Source organism: Ammodytes marinus (assembly GCF_949987685.1).
Source record: "Ammodytes marinus genome assembly, chromosome: 16".
Taxonomy (NCBI): Eukaryota; Metazoa; Chordata; class Actinopteri; order Uranoscopiformes; family Ammodytidae; genus Ammodytes; species Ammodytes marinus.
In genome coordinates, this window is record NC_137220.1 from 17115693 (window position 1) to 17135692 (window position 20000).

Consider the following 20000-nt stretch of genomic DNA (forward strand, 5'->3'; position numbering starts at 1 on the left):
GACTTGTGTGTCAGGGTGTGTCTTCAACTGTCAACAGTTGCAGTGACTGTGCATGTTTGTCTGTGTATATATATATATATATATATATATATATATATATATATATATATATACATATATATATATATATATATATATATATGTGTGTGTGTGTGTGTGTGTGTGTGTGTGTGTGTGTGTACACGTGTTTATCCCCCTTAATTCAAGATTTGCTCCGATTTCCTTTGTCTAAGGATTTCCTACATTTTCACCTATCACTTACACGATTACACATACATGCACATTCACACCTCTAACAGTAAAAGGTCACCTGGTTGCTAGGCAATACTGACTTTGTACAATGCGGTTCCTTCTCATTCCAACACGGAGAGACAGGAAGAACAGAGCAGCCCTTTAATCAACAGGTTTTAGCGTGTTATGGAAGATCTGCTGAATTGCACGAAATGGGACGAGCGGACTGTTCTTCCACACCAGACAGATCTTATGCTTTCAAATCTTATCTCGATCCCAGATGATGGAGGAAGAGAAAGGAGAATGGAAAATCAATTGAGTAATCTCTGGATGGGCACTACGAAGGTTTGATGGAGAGACCCTATGAAGCATGAAGTTTAAAGGGGCACTCCACAGATTATACAGATGAAGTTCATTCTACCCATCACAGGGGTACTTATCAGCCTGGGCAGACAGTTGTAGGATGTCCTCTGTGGCTCTAGGAGTCTGATAAATGAACCCTGATGATGTCACAGTGATGTCATCAGGGTCATCATCATCACACATGTAGCTTGAGCTTGCTTCACAAACTGCAGGTTTGGAGTTTGAAATGTGGGTGTTTACCAGGAAAGGAATGTCAAGTTGCATTATGGGAAATGTAGGGTCAGGACATGTTAGCCTCTGCTGCTCGTCTTAAAATGTTCCTGCTTAAGTGCAATTCTAAATCCCCTAGTAACCCAATAACATGCATGGCCATTATCCAGGTAGGGAGGGTTTAAATGGTGGGGAATCACCAACTCATTTGGAATTATCATTTTAGGATTATGAATACGATGATGATTGTATAGACATAATCATCCTTGCCATAATGTTCCTTCTTGGATTATATAAACTGGCACTGTTTTTATGCAGATAGTCATTCTTGAATATGTAAGGAAAAACATTTTGCAGGTGCATTCACTATGAATATTTTATTTTGGCAGTTAAAATAAATCCCTCCTCATTCCTTAGATAAAAAGTGGCCAAACCATACCATACATTTCAAACATAGTTTTGCTATTGCAAATTAGGTGTATATGGAGGTCATTTTTAGGATATAGAGCTGGGAATACCAATGCCAATCTATTCATGGCGTATGAACGTTCATGAAAATCTTGCCTGTCTTTCTCTGGGGAACGTGCCATCGCTGAGAATGCCATCCTCAGACCTCAAGTGGCGTACGTGTGATTTGTTCCCCTCAAAAAGCCAGAAAACGGTTCAAAGAGGAAAATAGAAAACGCTGAATCCTGTGTGAGAGCAAGGCATCTTTAATCATGAACCTACAGAGCGGGGGGGGGGGGGGGGGGGGTGTAATAATCGGTCCTGCCGGTGTATCATGTTGCAGTCAGAAAGCTGAGCACGCACCAGACTGGATGTGAAATGGACTTTCCATCGGTAGCTGAATGCATTAGAGACCTCATTATACACTATGTGCTGTTACCAATGCAGCATGGTGCTCTAAGTGAACACTGGAATTTACTATTTTTTTTAAAGATTATTTTTCGGCATTTTAAAGCTTTATAAGATAGTATAGAGTTGAAATGGGGAGACAGAGAGAGAGGGGGGATGACCTGCAGTAAAGGTTCACGGGTCGGATTTGAACCCGTGACCACTGCAACTTAGGCTGTAGCCAATATGGTACCGGAGCGCCCAGAGGAATTTTTGTGTGTGTGTGTGTGTGTGTGTGTGTGTGTGTGTGTGTGCACCGCAGTACAGATGATTGCCCTACACCTTTAAAGATGTTAGGTGTAAAAGAGAAATAACCAATCACTGTAGTTTAACTGGTTGTCCCATCAGAGACCTTTGACTTACTTGAGGTCGGCTAATATTCTCAGTTCCTAACTGCTCCCTCGTGCACTCAGGTCCTAACTCTCTGTGAGTGCATCCAACCTCTTGACTGTTTGTCAGAACAGACAACTACAAGATAGGTGGTGCTCTGAGCATTTGCTTTTTCGTCCAGTTACAGTTAATAGTATATTGTTTTTTTATGTCTGCTGAAAAACTGGCAAATTATCAATCCTACCAGATTCCAGCAGACAGGCAAAGTTCAAAACAAAACAGGTTTCTCTCATCCAAAGGCTTAGCTGGTCACCACTGCTGCTGTTCTCCTTACCACAGTGAGGAGAACAGCAGAAGAAATCCACTCCAGCAAATCCAGCGCCAAAAACAGAATCAAGACAAAAGATCCGGACGAAAAGGAAATTATAAACTTACTGTGTATAAACTTTCAAATTACATTAATATACTCTTTCAAGATACTCTTAACTCCTTACTTTGTCTCATTACTCTTAAACATATGAATCAATAACAGCAAAAATATTAAAAATACCTTCAAAACATATTTTAGTAGTAACAACACACAACCATATCCGTTGCAAGGTTCAACACAACACTTTGGTCTGTGATATATGGCATGTCACAAGCTGTGCTATGTGGCCCGCTGCCAGGCCGCACTACACGAGGCAATATCCTTGACTATGACTTTTCAGCGCTACGGTGCCCTAAATGTATTCACCGGCTTTGGTAAACTTTCATGTTCTCCGGGCTTCAGGGTTGTTTTGTGCTGAGAGTGCATGCTGCTGCACATTAACTCACTGACACACACACACACACACACACACACACACCCAAGCAAGTGGTCCCAGCCACTATTCTTTACCCCGCGTTTAATATGTGCTGCGGGTCTCGTAAACTGCATCGCTTTAAGGGTATTTTGTTTGTGAAATCAATATGATAATGATTAAACTCTTTCAAAATTAGAATATAAATACATGGAAATTAATTCAAAAGAACTGAACGCTAGACTTAATTTCCTCCTTCACCTCTTCTGTTGGAGCAGCATAGGATGAGAGCTTCCGTGTTCAAGAAGCAATGGTAGGAAGAGGATGAATGTTTTGACTATATAGACTACTAATCTCTAATCTCCCTTTCGTATTCGAATTTAATGAGGGTTGTCTCCTAAGAACCTGTAGCTCATTTGTCATACAACATTCATGTTGACTAATTGCACCACAGTTTTAAGTCAGATCACTCCACTGAAACTGCAAGCAGTAATGAAGGTTCTTGGTTCAGATTCTCTGAAGAGGCTACTGGTGGAAGAAGTGCTGGGTTTAGATCATGTACTTAAGTAGGCAATTTCAGGATGTAGGCTACAGGCTCCAACATTCACTATTGTATTCATGTAAAACAGCAAGTGTTGAATTAATATAAATTATCATATATTTTAAAACAATGGCTAAGTAGGCCTGTACCTATCATGTGAAAGGCAATGTCAGTTGGCCCCCAATTTAGGTGCATTCACTATGAATATTTTATTTTGGCAGTTAAAATAAATCCCTCCTCATTCCTTAGATAAAAAGTGGCCAAACCATACCATACATTTCAAATATAGTTTTGCTATTGCAAATTAGGTGTATATGGAGGTCATTTTTAGGATAGAGCTGGGAATACCAATGCCAATCTATTCATGGCGTATGAACGTTCATGAAAATCTTGCCTGTCTTTCTCTGGGGAACGTGCCATCGCTGAGAATGCCATCCTCAGACCCCAAGTGGCGTACGTGTGATTTGTTCCCCTCAAAAAGCCAGAAAACGGTTCAAAGAGGAAAATAGAAAACGCTGAATCCTGTGTGAGAGCAAGGCATCTTTAATCATGAACCTACAGAGCGGGGGCGGGGGGGCGGTGTAATAATCGGTCCTGCCGGTGTATCATGTTGCAGTCAGAAAGCTGAGCACGCACCAGACTGGATGTGAAATGGACTTTCCATTGGTAGCTGAATGCATTAGAGACCTCATTATACACTATGTGCTGTTACCAATGCAGCATTGTCTAAGTGAACACTGGAATTTACTATTCCGACCGAAGAAATCTGCATGAACTGTAGCAACTTTGGTGATCCTGCTGACATTTCCTGTAGCACCATCATTAAGTAAACATTTTAATTTGTGCAACATTTTGGTTTGTGACTAAAATACCTGAAAAGCATTCTCAATACCAACAGCCTAAGCTGCGCTTTGAGTCCAAAGCTGTTCACCTTATTTTTGATAGTGTGTTAACATGCTTACCTAAAATGGTTTAACATTATACCTGCTTAATGTCAGCTTGTTAGCATTGCCAATATGAGCATTTAGCCAAAAAAGTAGGTGCAGCCTCACAGAGCTGCTTGCATAGCAGTAGTCTTGTTATGTTGTGGTCATAGTGGAGCTATCATTAACTACTTTATATAGGCTAATGATGGGTAGTTTAATATTCAAGCATTTGAAATATGTATTTGAATTAAGATTTTAGTCTCAACACTTGTAACTTTACTTGGAAGGTAGCCTACATGGAGAGGTGAACAAGATTTCCATATCTGACATCACAATGATATCCTTTTTCCAGGAATTCTTTTAAATGAAATAAAGTGGCACAAGGTTAAGGTTTTACAGTGAATGTACAGTATGTCTATAACCAGATGTGGAAACTACACATATATTTAGGCTATATATTTTTATGTAGCAAAGAAATTACTTAAATCAAACAATTGTCTTTATTTCCGAATATTCAGGGCTAGTGGGCTATCTTTCTTGGCGCCGCTAAAATATTAGCCGAGTGTGAGCTTCAGCTGTCTGTTCAGTGGGTGGATTTTCCTGTGCATGTGCATGCATACTTGCTTGAAGACATAATGTGTGTGTGTGTGTGTGTGTGTGTGTGTGTGTGTGTGTGTGTGTGTGTGTGTGTGTGTGTGTGTGTGTGTGTGTGTGCGTGCGTGCGTGCGTGTGTGCGTGTGTGCGTGCGTGCGTGTGTGCGTGCGTGTTTGTGTGTGTGTGCGTGCGTGCGTGCGTGCGTGCGTGTGTGTGCCCAAGCATAAGGCAAACAGGTAGACAGCTCTCCACACTGACCTATTTTCTCAGTCAGACACTCCCAGGGGAGGCCAGCATCCTTTTTTCTTTTTCTCTCTCTGTCTCCTGAGACGAGAGGAAGGAAGGCGAGTTCGAGGAAGGAGAAGTGAGAGGATAGATGACAGCCACAGCTCATAGAGAGAGATAGACTGAATGAAAGGAGACAGAGACAGTGATGGAGCGGCCAAGAGCCATCAGCCACTGAGCAACAGCTTCATTAGCTCCATGACATACATTTTTAATTCTATCTAATGTGGAATCTAAGTGTTTCAACCAAATCACAGGCAGTCATCATAAGCAGAGTTAGGGAGTTTTCTTGACAGGAGCAATATGCTATTTTCTTACAGGCTTTTGCCAAGATTTGCCACAAGTGCATATTTTTTATGTTGAAGACCCCAGTGCACTTCTTTGGGAGTGACATGCTCTTTGTGTGTGTTTGTGTGTGTGTAGGTGTGTTTGTTTGTGTGTGTGTGTGTGTGTGTGTGTGTGTGTGTGTGTGTGTGTGTGTGTGTGTGTGTGTGTGTTATCTGTAAGGTCACTTCCTTTCTTTCGCCCGTCCGTCTTCTCCCTCTCTCCAGTTTTTATTCACCCAGCTCCTCTATCTTTCCTTCATCTCCACTCCTCTCCTCCTTCCTCTGTGTCTCTCCGTCCATTAGGAGGCACTCAGGGTTGATGGTCGGGTTTAAATTGAGATATAAAGTGATTAGGCAGTGGATGCATTTCTGATTGTGATGTGCTTTTACAGCGGCCCAGGATGCACCACCCCCCCTTCCCCTTTCACTATAGACCCATTCAACCCCAACACACGATAAAGACAATTTAATTCTAAAAGGAACTGGTAACACTAAATAACCACTATGTCAGAGTTGTACCAGGCTATGAATGCAGAAGGTATCACACATTTAACCATGAACATTAATTCCACCCATTTAGCTGAAAACATGATCCCCTTCAATTAGGTGTATATCTGAATGATTTTAGAATGTTTCTGTTGTATCAAACCTCCATGCTATATTTTGCTTGGCAAGTTTGCTTAGACAGATCTGTAGAGACAGAGGTGATTTTCTCTTGATAAAATGTTTTAGTGCATGCATTTTGTTTTCTTTGGAAATCTTATAATAACGTTAATGCGGGTTCAATTACTAACTGTTGAAAGTTATAGAAGATTGTTTATCAAATATGCTTTTGGAGCTGACTTTTTTTTAAATAATTATGTCAAAAATGTCTCATGCTGAAAGCTGTATCTCAGTTTGTGATATGATTCATGTGTGAACCAGTTGCAGTGGGGTCACACACAGTGAGTCATTTTGAAATCCTGTTGCGGGTGATGTCATACGTGTCACGCTTACCACGATTGATGTTTCATTGTTGTTGCCGTTGTTTGTGTGCAGGAGACCTGAAGGCTCTGGCAGAGAAGACCTTTGTCCTAAAGGAAGGAGTGACATACAGACTAAAGATAAACTTCAAGGTAAGATGGCTGGATGCAGCATCTGTACATTACAGCACAGAGGATTTACTGGATGCCATGAACAAGCAAACGAGCGTGTATTTGCTGTAAGTGATGATAAAGAGATAGTCTAGGAGAAAGGCTAATTGACCATAATATCAAACGAGACCATTATCATATTTAATGAGTCTTTTCAATGCTGTTTGATTTTTAAAGTGCCAATAAGGATTAATGCAAGGTAGGCAACTTGTCTTTTGACTTCAGAAAGTTTTTCAACTATTGCTCAGCCTTTAGTTTATTTTTGTTGTTGTTGAGAAAGTCCCTGTTAATGTTTTCACTCATTCTGTGAAACATGTTAAAAATGTACTGAATGGACTTTGATGGACAGGCATTCATGGTCCGCACAGGATGAAACCTAATGGCTTTTGTGAGCCCCAGATTTTTTCCTTTAGCGCCACCTTGGGATCAAATTTACAATTGTCGCACCTCCATCCTCTTCCCTCTCCGCCCCTGCTCTGTTTCAAACAAACAGCGCTCAACACTCATGTCAACACACAGCAGCTCCTTTCCCACGTGTCCACGCAAAATAAACACAGACTATGTGGCTGGTGAACTATTTCGGAAACGGAAACACGGAGAAGATATACTCAACAGAACAAGAGTACCCAGAGGATACAGAGGATGTTTATGAAACAATGATAACATTAAGAATACATATATTTACAGTTAGACACAAGAATTAGAAAAATGTGCCAAAAAAACTCACAATATCGACCCAGGAATGCAAGCTACATCACAACTGGCTGTCTTGTAATGATTTAGGGGGGGAGGTTATACTTGGGAACTAAATGTTGGATATATTCCTGTTCTGGATATGACACTTAAAAGGAGTATTTGACCAATAATTTGGAAAGATGAGACCGTTTCTGGCATTAAATAGATATGTGAATGTAAAGGTAGTACTCCAGGGACCGGGCCCTGAAGGGAAGGGTGAGATGTGCTGGGAATGACCAAGCAGCTCACAGCAGGGCTGCCTTCTTCCTCTCTGCTGTGTGAGGACACCTGCTGAACAAACAGTGTCACTGCCATCTTTTAATGCGGCTTCTCCCGGACCACAATAGCTCAGTACTACGGGTGTGTGTGTGTGTGTGTGTGTGTGTGCGTGTTTTAATGATTGATATGTTATTGAAAGCATGGACATTTTCCAAAGTAAATCAAAAGCTTGTTGTTTTTAACCCCTAGAATGCCATTTGAATCTCGATCACTTGATTCCCGCAACTGAAAAATGCTAATGCACAAGTTAGGCTATTAAAGGGGCACTCCAGTCCACTACTGCTAAGCCTGTGTGTGATATTTTCAAGGGCTCTCCAAAGCCCTTGATAATATCATAATGATGTCGTATTTTGATGAAAATGTGTGTGTGTGTGTGTGTGTGTGTGTGTGTGTGTGTGTGTGTGTGTGTGTGTGTGTGTGTGTGTGTGTGTGTGTCTGTGTGTGTCTGTGTGTGTCTGTGTGTGTCTGTGTGTCTGCGTCTGCAGGTGAACAGAGAAATCGTTTGTGGCTTGAAGTACTTTAATGTGACCAGCAGAAAAGGAATTAACGGTAAGTTCAATTGACCCTAATGTAATGCTCCTTGTTAAGAACACACACAAGACTTCCCATCTAGTTTCCTCAATTTTGTTAAAGATCTATTTTTATTTTATCTTGAAATCCTTAAAATCTCCAGTAAGAATACATGTGAAATAAACAACAATCCAATACATGTATTATATAATAATTTAAAATGAAAATAAAAGGGAAATCAAACTGGTGCAGGGAAAAAAATCTTCCTTGTCAAAACCTTGCCTACATTGCCACAGGGCAGCTCAACCGCTCAAACTGTTCAAACTGAGATTTGGGTGTTTTTTGCTAGTAGCAGTACTCGAGCTGAAAGCCTCAAGCAGATACAATGATCAGGCTACCGAGGTCTGGTGAGCTTGCTTCTTTTTAACTCCACACTGCCGGATTAGACTGTTTACAAAGTGAATGTTCTTGTATCTCCCTGCAGTGGACAAGCAGACGTACATGGTGGGAAGTTACGGCCCAAAGGCAGAAGAGCACGAGTTTGTAAGCCCGATCAATGAGGCACCCGAAGGCATGATTTCCCGCGGCCACTATCAGGTCAGGTCTGGCTTCATCGACGACGACAAGACCATGTACTTGAGCTGGGTGTGGAACTTTGACATCAAGAAGGACTGGAATTAATCTATGAGAGAGTGAGAGAGATGATGCTACTCTTCTCTTCTTTCATGCCTATTCTTGACCTTTTTCCTTCCTTCTCTTCCTTCCCCTCTTTCAACCTCATCCACGTTGCCCTGTGAGAGCCCATGACAAGAAGGCCTCCTCTGAGAAGAGATGAAATAGGTAAAAAACGGAGTGCATTCAGTGTGACATTCACTTCTCCCGGTGATTAAATGATCCATGAATGCACTTAGATTGTAATTTACAGTATAAAGTAACTTCAGAACTTGGCTGAGAATGATCACTTTGTTATGATTTCTTCAGTATCAAAGTAATCCAGTGAAAGGTGTATGTACATGTATGGGTAAACATTAACTGCTAATAGCTAATTTGTCATATTTTTTGTTTGGCGCCGATTTTGCCAATATTTACACAAATATATGCCAAGAAAATCTGAGCTCAAGTGTACATCCCCCAAAAGCATTATGGGAACTGTAGTTCCTAAACTTGATGCATGATCATCCCCAAATAGCAGTTAGATAAAAAGATAATGACGTCGAAAACTCCTGGTTTAAAAAAGACCATCATCTGCGTAGCTCATGTATTTCTTCAGTTCCTATTAACCTATGTCATGGGCTATTGATTGGTTGTTCTTTTTATTGATTAAGGAAATGGGTTCAAAAATGTCACTTGAAGGAGGACGTTTTTTATCAAGATTCTCTTACTGTCAAATTATGATATCAATAAGTATGGTGAAGCCTTCAGAAAGTAAATTAATGTTTAAAAATAATGTAATTATCCAGTTAATGTCTTTTCAAATCATTACTAATCTGGGATGATAAGATGAATCAATTCTTCCCACAATTTGCCCCAAGATTCCTGTCGTGTGTCATCTTGTGTTATCAATCTTAAATGTTTAACATTTCAGTTTGCTTCCGAAGCGCCAGTGTTTCTTGAGTCTTTGTGGACCTTTTTGAAAGAGCGGATAAGACTGCAACCGAACTGTGCATATTGTAGAAAGAAATGCATGTACGTCCTTCAGGATTTGATACTTTTCACTCAGTGATAATGAACAAAAGTTGCCCTGTCGAAACCTCTTTCGTACATCAAGGACACAAGATGTGAATAAGAATTAGCTTTCAATATTAATCCAACATTTTACGATTGTAGCTAAGAAGTGGAGTACTGTCTGAGAAGTATATCAGGGGATGAATTAATTCGCCCTTTAAAAAATATGAATATCATTATTGTGTTAAGTGATATTGTCATTGTTGCTGAAAATATTGAACATTGAAATACCATGTGAAATTCTTGTTATCTAAGACTAACTGTAAATGTTGGCTTGTTGGGTGTTTGCATGGTTTAGCAAGATTCTCTCTTCCTTTTTTATGACTTTATTGTAAAAATGTAATGTGATTGAAAAAATTGATAAAAAAGAAACTGACGCAATATCCAGATGTCAATGGTTGCCATATACTGCAGATACAGTATTTACAGGGATATTTTTAAAGGCACAAGTAGTTGGAAACACGTGTCCGTGTTGTAATGACCCAGCCTGTAACTGTCGAGTGCAGCATCCTCAAATATTGGTGTCAAATCTAGCATCCTGTATCTTTTAATAAAGACAATTCAAACAACCACGTAGAAGTCTCTCTTGAAATATTTTTTCCTTTAAATTTATTTTGGAAATTGCAAATTAAATCAGTGAAAAAACAAGACAGTTTTTGTCCGCTGATGATACATACTGAAGTATCAAAGATATTTTATGAACAGATGTTTTATTATGTTACATGTTATTTTAAAATATAAACACAGATAATGATACAACCAATTACACTGTACAAGTATACAGTATGTAAAACATTACACACATAATTGTCCTTTGAGACTATTTTAACATGCTTCATACATTTTCTTTTAGATCTGACCATCAAGAAATTCACGTGTCTCATTCACAATTAGGATACTTTTGTAAATCATTTTTCAGGGTATATAAAGAAAAAAAACAACACCCCCCTCTTGGAACTAGAAACATAATAATACTATAATATTCTATTGTTGTTGTCTGAAATACTGTTTTGTTGCTTCTGTGAGACACTGTCTCATCTAATGGGACAGTCTAAAATGACACAAAGGTATTATTTTATCATCATCACATCATCGACTTATGCGGCACACAAATTCTCCTTGTTCTCAATTCAAGGAAAGGGAATTTGTGTAAAGTTGGAATTTTTATATTGTTATACAAAGAGGTAATATAAGGTTTTACAACAAAAAAAACACATACAATATCCACCAGTATTTGTCACTATACCGACCTCCGTTTGTAGCTTTATATTTACTGTACAGACATGATAGTGGTATCAATCTTCTCGTCTAACTTCTAACTCTCTATTTTCTTGGACTGTCTGTCACAGTGTTTTTTGTGCTCCATTGTTGATTTTAATCATTTTAAATTTTAATATTGGCTAGATAACAATGGACAAGAGGTGGACTGGCACCTCCTTGAAGGGGATATCAAGACATTTGTAACGTCTTTCAATCCCTTGGGCAATCAACAACAAAATCTGCCATTCATCGCTTGAAGCTCATGAAGACTAGTTGAAAATTCAGTCAAGTACGTATGAGGATGGAATCGGTTAAGTTTTGCAGAACAATTCAATCAATATTTTGTTTTCCATTTTGTCCTACAGGAAAGAAGATAAAAAACATAACTTGACAGCAGGTTAATCCTCACCACCTACTCAAGCCAAGGGCAGCGTCACATTGTCTACTTGTCAATGGGATAATGCTCTTCATCAACCATTCCCTCTTCCCATCTGTTCTACTCGTGTGTGAGCCAGTCCTGGTTGCTGGGTGTGGGCACTGCGCTGGTTGTGTTGTTGCTCCTGAGCGCTTGCTCCAGTAGGGCTCGCTGGGCCTCAGCCGGCAGGTAGAGGAAAGTGTATAGCAGCCCCAGCACCAGCAGGGCAAGAAGCAGAGGCAGGCCCCAGTCTGATGTCATTAAAGGCTCATCGCAGCGCGCTTGCAGAAATGACTTAGGCATGATGTAGGCCTACACTACGAAACGATTACAACTCTAATGGTGCAACAATGTGAAAGAGAGAAGTACCAAAAATATGGAGATACGTGCAAGTTAGATGTCCATAGTTTGTCCCACGTATAACTACACTTTCAATGTTAAGATCAGCCTCTTCACCCACTGTATCCGCACAGCTCAAACACTCACACCGGTGCAGGATGGGCTCCAGTCCACAAACCAGACTCAAAAAGATCCAAAGGGTAAATCCAAGATGGATAAAGTTACCTGGGAAAGCATGGAGTCCAGAGAAATCCAGAGAAACAGAACCTCCTGGTGGCTTTTCTTCCACAGAGCCCCAGCCAAAAAGCAAAAGGTGAAACACTCTTCCTCCTTGTCTATTAACAAGCAGTCAATGTATGATTTGAAAGTATTTTAAGTTCAATGTTTTGTAGGAGATTTTATAGTTGAGAGAGCAAAGGAATCTACAGTTTTGGATAAGGAATAAATATTAAATCCTTGTTATCGACTTTGATGGATTTTCAGCTGAGCCTATCGCCTCTTCATCCGAACAGAAATGTTTGTGATTCTGCAATACTGCATTCTGTCACGTGCAGCTTTGTGTGCGTGTGTGTGTGTGATAAAGAGAGAAAGAAAGAAGCTTTCTTTTTACACGATGCATTCCCAGGTAAACATGCCAATCTGCCTCTCTGCTTCCTGAGATGATTTGCTGTGAAATGTTATGCAACAATAACCAGACACCCAACAATGGAGACACAACATCACGGCTTAAAGCCAATCTGTAGACACACACACACACACACACACAGTGAGAATCAGCCTGGATTATGAAATGTCAATTTCATAATGATTCTCGATCTTCTTACCTTTAAATCGCATACCTGGATGTATTCAGGGATTATTTTCTGGAGGGGCCTGCACCTTATGGCTCACTATGTACCAAACATCAGCACTTTGCTAATAATTTGTTAGCTTGTTTAGTTATTGTAATAGTATAGTAATTGGAACATGCTGAAAATATAGATCCACAGCAATGAAGATGATGTGCTAGAGGAGTGGTATTTTTTAAATGTGTATTCTGAACCTGTAGATAGTGATAACATTTTTCATATAACTCAACTATAAGGGTACATTAATTAACTGCTAGTTAATGCTATTGACAGTTAGGTAATGCTTATCAAGCCTAAACTACCTAGTAATGCTTAGTTATTAACGGTGAGTAAATGCTTGGCTAGGCATTAATTATGCTTAGTCAACTAATGGTGAGTTAATGCTTAGTTATGTTCATTAAGCATCAACTAAGCCGTTATTAACGGTCAGTTAATTAATGCACCCTTATTGTAAAGTATTTCCGTTTTTCATTGCCAAGGACATCGTAAAGAGACGGCGAGAAGATCCTGCTGACAACCTTGTTTCCAGGGACTTGCGGTGCTTGCCTGTTTATTGGCTCGATATCTAAATTCTGATCCTGTCCAACTGTCCCTGTCCTAAATGTTCCAATTGCGGGGTTACTACTCTCTGAAATTGTAGCAACCATTGAAGCAGAATTTCATCATTATCTCCTATGTATGTGTTATTGCTTTGTGTGTGACAATTAGCATTGTTTGCCTGCAGCCTCAAGGTAAAAAACGTTAGACAAAATGCATTTACAATTCAGAAAACACACCATTCATTGTTCCTAACAGCTCACAAATACTGGATGTAGCATGTCATCAGAGCCGGTGATCCCCACCAGATGAAAGTGTCGAGGTGAGGGATTATGGGCGTCACAAATGAAGGCTGAGTGACCCGGGGCTGACATGACGCAGAGGGGACAAATGAGACAGATTCAATAATCCCCTGTTTTGAGATGATGGACTCCTGCATTTTAGGTTGAAGAGTATCGCCACGATCCTCAATGTGGCCACAGGAAACAAAGGTAGTTTTCTATATTGGATGTGATATCAAGCGATGTTTAAAACATTCACAATGACTGTGATAACAGGTCTATTTAGTTTCCACTTCACCTAACCTGCATGTATTTGGACTGCTGGGGGAAACCAAAGCACGTACAGCAGCAGTACCCAATCTGAAGGTCGAGACCTCCTAATGTTTCAAAAGATACATCTGAAGGGGTTGCAAGGTAGCTTCAAGGATCAGAGAGGAATAAAATCCATACCTGTAGTTAATTTGCAAATAATATTTATTCTCTTTCATACCTTTTCCATAGGCTACTCTTTGCTTTATTGGGATTTTTTCGGGGTGACTTTACCACCTTTAAAGATTATCCAAGTGAAACAATCCGAGTTGCAAAAATCCCTCTGTGGTGGATCTCTAACTTGGACCTTCTTACTGTCAGATGAGAGAGCTAAACATTTGAGGACATATAAAGGAGATATTGTATTTGTCTCTGGGGTCCATTACCATGGAGCATGTTTCAAGGTTCAAGGTTGAGCTTTATTACCATTATACAGTACAGGAATGCATAATGAAATGCAGTTCTAGTCCCCTTCAAGCAACACACACACACCCAGACAATGTGTAAACCAATATTAAAATATTTTCATTTTGAATACCGTAAAACGATACAATAGGCAATGCAACATGACTAAGTATACAATTAGCACTGAAGGAAGATATAAAAAAAGGAAAACTAAATTATATTTAGAAGGAAGATATAAAGTTACATTAAAGCATCTGCTATATGGATATACATGTATACACATAGGCCTAAATACAAAACTATGCATATGCACTAGCTTTGTAATAGGAAAGTTATATGACGCAAAACTACACTATTAGTCTACCTCAGGACTTGAGGTAGTAGTAGCCTAGTGGGAATGAAGTTAGTACATAGGCTGTATGTGCATATGAAGACAACATGTATGGGAAAATTTAAGTTTTTCAGATGAAGAGCAATGTAGGCTATAACAAGCCTATAACAAATTATGAACATGCATGAAAAACCGTGGAGGTTAAACGGAGTCTCTTGTTAAGTAGGCCAAATAAGTAAAACAGAGAACCCCCTTGCGGAAAAAAATATAGAAAATGACTTCTGGGTTTTAGTGTACAAGACACAAAGCCATGGTGTGTAGAGTGTTACAAACTGCATGCGGTAGGTGGCGGTAAGGTAAGTGGTACACCTTTTACATCTGTATCCGTCTTTAGATGCAAAGAAGAAGAAGGAGCGCCTGCGCAGTTCACGGCACCACTTGGTTTTGTTTACATCCGTGATTCATTTACAGACGCACGCCAACTGTCGGTATGTATTTAACAAACACACCACTCTTTAAGCTAGTGATTCGTGGAAGGTAACCAAACAGCACCAGTATTATGACGCCAACCGTAAAAAAATACCCTTATCATATGTTTTTAGCATAAAGTAGCTAACAAACCAAACTTGCTAGCCCTATTTTACAGTCTATTGTGCTAACCTGCAAACCGTGGCATCATTTGCTACTACTCAGCCAAGAAGTTGTCTCAGCTGTTTAAAGCAACATCGACATATTGTGACGAAAAAAGCTACTTCCAACTACCTGTTCCTCAAAGTATTTAGTCCTGATTGAATATTTGCTGTTTCTACAAAACTTAAGTTCAATTTTAGGCGTTACTTTCTACAGTATGTTTTTTATTTGATTTGCTTTTTTTATGTACATGATTTATGTACACACATCAGTCAGTTGTAGTAAAGCAATGCTATGATAGTATGGAAGTTTCTTCTTACCAGAACTACATTTTGCCCATAATATTATTTTCTGTCTGCACCACTGCCTGATTCAGTCAGAATACAAGTTGCACAATGAATACTTACACTGCATTAATGTAAAAACTCTGCATTGTTTTGCATAAGCATCCATTTGATTGCAATCTGTGATCATCTGCTAACTCCTGAATAATTGTACAGCTCTTCTTTTTAAAAACATGTATTTCTTGTTCATTTTCCAATATTTTTTGACATGTCTAGTTTTAAGTTATTGTCTGAAATATCAGACTATGGAAAAATCCTTGTATGTGAGAACGTACCTTTCAATAGAAACCCCAATTCTGATTGTGAAATGTAAAGATACCTTGTCTCTGCAGGGTTATATGACCACTGTCAGTTAAACGCTGTACATGATGGCCACCGAGCAGGCCAGCTTGGAGAGTCTGAGTGTGCTGTACCAGAGCGATGACTACATAGTGGTGGACAAGCACTGGGACATCCGCATCGACAGCAAGATGTGGTACGAAAAACACACTGTGCAGGCCCAGCTGAAGCAACGCTTCCCTCAGCTGGCCGACCCCAGCACCTACTACGGATTCAGGTCAGAGTCGCACTAAGACTAACTACATACACACACATGCATTGTGCTAATGAAGAGTAAAAAGCCTCATCGTCTTTCTTCCCACCCACAACAGGTTCTGCCATCAGTTGGATTTTTCCACAAGTGGGGCTCTTTGTGTCGCCCTGAACAAGGCTGCTGCCGGCAAGGCGTACCGCTGCTTTAAGGATCGCACCGTCACCAAGGCCTACCTCGCCCTGGTATGGAACACAAATATGGAGACACACATGCACACAACAGAGCTACTGCGACCATTTACGTAGATGTCTGTATATGACTGTATCTTCTCTTCTGTGGGTTATTAAAAAGTTCTTCAAGGAAATAAAATTAATTCAAAATGTTCTGCTCCCCAGGTACGTGGCTGTGTGGAAGAAGAGACTCGATCTTTGGACTTCTCCATCGGCAAGAACTCTTGTGAAGGAAAAACACACATGATGTGTATTGAGGGAACAGAAGGTGCATACACCTGGCTTGATAGACAAAAACCTAATATATTTTATGTTTTACATTTGTGTAGAATTGACAATTAAGTTGAATTGAAAAAAAACCCTCAAGGCCATGTTTTTCTCGTCAGGTTGTGAGAACCCAAAGCCTTGCCAAACTCAGCTGACGGTGTTGGAGCATGGGTTGTATGACGGAGACCCTGTCACCAAGGTGTTACTGCAGCCACACACTGGTAAGCACATCCATTTAGTTCATCTTTATCCATCTTATCTTATCTATCTTATCTTAAAATGCATGATTTTCCTCTTTTCACCTCATTTAGAATTAAAAAAGTGAAGGACTATATCTTTGGCAAAGTTTTTTGAAGACAAATGACTGGCCTGACAATAGATTATATATATATATATATATATATATATATATATATATATATATATATATATATATATATATATATATATATATATATATATATATATATATATATATATATATATATATATATATATATATATATATATATATATATATATATATATATATATATATATAATTTTGGTTTGTTTCATTTTATGTTGCCTTGTTTACTGTCATTGGTGTTGACAAAGCAACAGAACATATAGTGGATGTGAGAGATGAATTATCAATCTCTAATTGATTAATCATACAGTGTTATTCTGTAAATAATTAAATATTTTAAGAATGCATTGGGGGATTTTTGTCAAATTCAGAGCAAATTTACACTAGGATTGGAGGGTGAACTGATTAGATTTTGGAGGTCAAAGGTTACTGTGTCCTTACCTTGTACCATATTGTAGCTTCTAGTTTCTAGGTTTTCTAGTTTCCCTGTATTTCTAGATATATACAGAGTAGATATAGAGTATATTAGAGTAGATTTCCTTGACTTTGAGATATATTTTTAATTTTATTAAAAATGTTATTCCACCAAAACAAAAAAATAAAAACTTTGAGATATCTTAATTATGTGCTTTCTGTTTGCTCAGGCCGAACGCACCAGTTGAGGGTCCACTGCAGCTCCATAGGCCACCCCATCGTCGGGGACTTCACCTACAGCTCGGGGACGGACAACGCCCCCTACCGCATGATGCTGCACGCCCACCTCCTCCACATCCCCCTGGAACCTCAGCCCCTGCACGTCTGTGCCGGAGACCCCTTTGTCCATGCGGTGGATATCAAGTGGCTCCCTCAGCGCACGTTACGCCCACTGGCAGAAACGGTGGAGGTCTTGCTGGAGCAAAGGATGGAGGAAGACAGGAAGACCAAAGAGGAGGAGAGAGAGAGGGCAAGAAAAAAGGAGGAAAGGAAGAAAGGAAGGCGGCAACACAGGACTGAGGGGGAGAGCGAAGAGCAGAGAAGGCAGTGTCAAGAGTGGCTGAGCGAATGGCCTGGAGACTGATCGGTTATTGTTAATTTTAATTTATTTTAGCTGCTAACTTATGAAGGCTTATGTTGAGCACGCATGCTCCATATTATTGACCAACTGCACTGCATTTAAATGGCTTACAAGGATGTGAACCGGGACCTTAATTCCTTCAAACACCAGCTGTGTAACTTTATGTTAGAAATGATGTGTGAGCATGTAGTCTAAAAACAAGTCATACAACTGGGAACTATAACCCACTATAACCATTGTTTGACATTGAGCCACTTAGCAATTTCACTGCAGTAGCTGGGAAACAAGTGCCTTGCTCAAGGTCATGTTGGTGAGCGAGGAGTTGGGGTTGATGCCATTCATTTTTCTAATACACCTTCTACCTTAATAAGAGTGAAGACTTTTTAACTGCTGATGTTTGTCACAAGTCTATGCTATGTTTGTTGAGATGATTTAAACCTGTCAGGGGAGCCTGGTCAGTGCATGTGTTGTCACATACGCTGCATGACTGTAACATACATGGAAGCATATAGACAACTATACTGTATGTTTCTTTGAATTTTAATATACAGTGTCTATAAAACATAATAAACTCCCTTCCAAGTTGATTTTTTTCATGTTTTGTTTTACAGCTTTGAGTTGCAATGTTTAACATGAACAAAATAATATACATTGAATCCATTCATTTTGGTTCAGTACAACTATACTAAATTATAACTTGCAGCAAATTAGCCAATTGTTTTAGAGGAGGTTAAAAAGTTAAATGTGGATCAAATATGTGCAATGAAGAATGTGTTTTATTAAATACACCTGCATCTGGAGAGTACAACTGCTGGTTTCTCAATTTTCATGGTAAAAACACTACAATAAAAAGGAACTGGAATATGGTAGTATTGGCTAGTAATATAACATTATAACAGTCACTAATACAACCCACTATGATGCATAATACCTGTAGTCTAATGAAAGGAAGGAAGGAAGGATTTAAAGTATGAATCACAGTGCAGTTATTGTCCATTATGCTCAGTATAGGGTTGAGCATCATCCTCATTTAATAATACACATATTACTGGTTTAATTCACAAAGGGAGGCCAATAACCGAGTAGCCTACAATGCAACATATATTAAGACATTCCTTGAATTCCTTCATCGGTTGATCCTCTTAATAATCCTACAGGTAAATAACTAGGAATAAAGATATTTGAATGCTCGACTGAGGTGCAAGATAATCGTAAAAGAGCAGTGCGACGAGAAATACATTACCCACAATGCCTCCGTGCTCTGTCAACCGTCAGCTACAAGGAAGCGGTGCGTCAACCGATGTCGAATGGCACATGCATTGAGAATGGAACACCACAGGGAAGTGTAATAAGTCCAGTTTTATTTAATGTAATGGTAAATGACATTTTTAAAGACATTGGATCAGGGTTTGGTTTCTCATTGTTTGCGGACGACAGAACAGTGTGGAAAAGAGGCAGGAACATCAAACACAACAGAGAAAATACAGGAGGCATTAAATAAAATAATGGAATGAGGAAATGGGGAAATGGGGAGGATGCAGTTTGGGGAGGAGGGGGTGGCCCCTGTAGTTCACTGGCCAACTATACCACCACGGATTCTTCCAGTGCCAGAGATAAATGTAAGTGTGTTAGCTCATGAGAGAACTGCAACATTTGGGGGAATTTTAAAGGAAAGGCTAAATAACAAATGGGGACAACAGACAAATTTACACTGATGGGGCTCAAGACCCAATAACTGGGAAGTCTGGGTTTGCTTTTTGCATTCCAGATTTGGATGTTGTCAAATATAGGCGACTGTCTGAGGGGGTTTCAGTTTACACTACAGAGCTGCTTGCAATAATCTGGGCTATGCAGTGGGTGGAGGAGGTCAGGCCAGGGCTAGTTGTGATATGTTCTGACTCTGCTTCAGTGCTGATGAGATTGAGGGAGGGAGGGCTTTGAGCCAGGTCGGACCTCATGGTGGAGCTTCTTACCCTGATGTACAGGATTGAGCAGGTGGGAGAGT

General features: G+C 39.7%; 2 protein-coding genes across 2 annotated transcripts in view; both read left to right on the forward strand.

The window, feature by feature from the left end:
* arhgdig (Rho GDP dissociation inhibitor (GDI) gamma) overlaps window positions 1–8925 on the forward strand; it is a gene marked incomplete at its 5' end in the record, with an annotated part of 20014 nt that extends 11089 nt beyond the window's left edge. Inside the window, 3 exons of the mRNA XM_080043857.1 lie at window positions 6521–6597; window positions 8115–8178; window positions 8624–8925. Coding sequence (XP_079899983.1) covers window positions 6521–6597; window positions 8115–8178; window positions 8624–8820 — 338 coding nt within the window. The 3' untranslated portion in view covers window positions 8821–8925. The remainder of the gene's footprint in view (window positions 1–6520; window positions 6598–8114; window positions 8179–8623) is intronic.
* A 6118-nt stretch (window positions 8926–15043) lies between these two features.
* Window positions 15044–18561, forward strand: rpusd1 (RNA pseudouridine synthase domain containing 1). Its single transcript, XM_080043621.1, has 6 exons — window positions 15044–15077; window positions 15896–16119; window positions 16214–16337; window positions 16491–16593; window positions 16712–16813; window positions 17586–18561. The coding sequence occupies exons 2-6, from the start codon at window positions 15929–15931 to the stop codon at window positions 17996–17998; spliced, it is 933 nt and encodes a 310-aa protein (XP_079899747.1). The 5' UTR covers window positions 15044–15077; window positions 15896–15928; the 3' UTR covers window positions 17999–18561.
* The last annotated feature ends 1439 nt before the right edge of the window (window positions 18562–20000 follow it).

What these genes read in the sequence shown, in the direction of transcription:
- rpusd1 (XM_080043621.1), top strand. Translation starts at nt 15,929, where the DNA reads ATGATGGCCACCGAGCAGGCCAGCTTGGAGAGTCTGAGTGTGCTGTAC. An exon ending in AGCACCTACTACGGATTCAG is followed by an intron (nt 16,120 to 16,213) that starts GTCAGAGTCGCA and finishes CACCCACAACAG; the next exon opens with GTTCTGCCATCAGTTGGATT. An exon ending in CCAAGGCCTACCTCGCCCTG is followed by an intron (nt 16,338 to 16,490) that starts GTATGGAACACA and finishes TCTGCTCCCCAG; the next exon opens with GTACGTGGCTGTGTGGAAGA.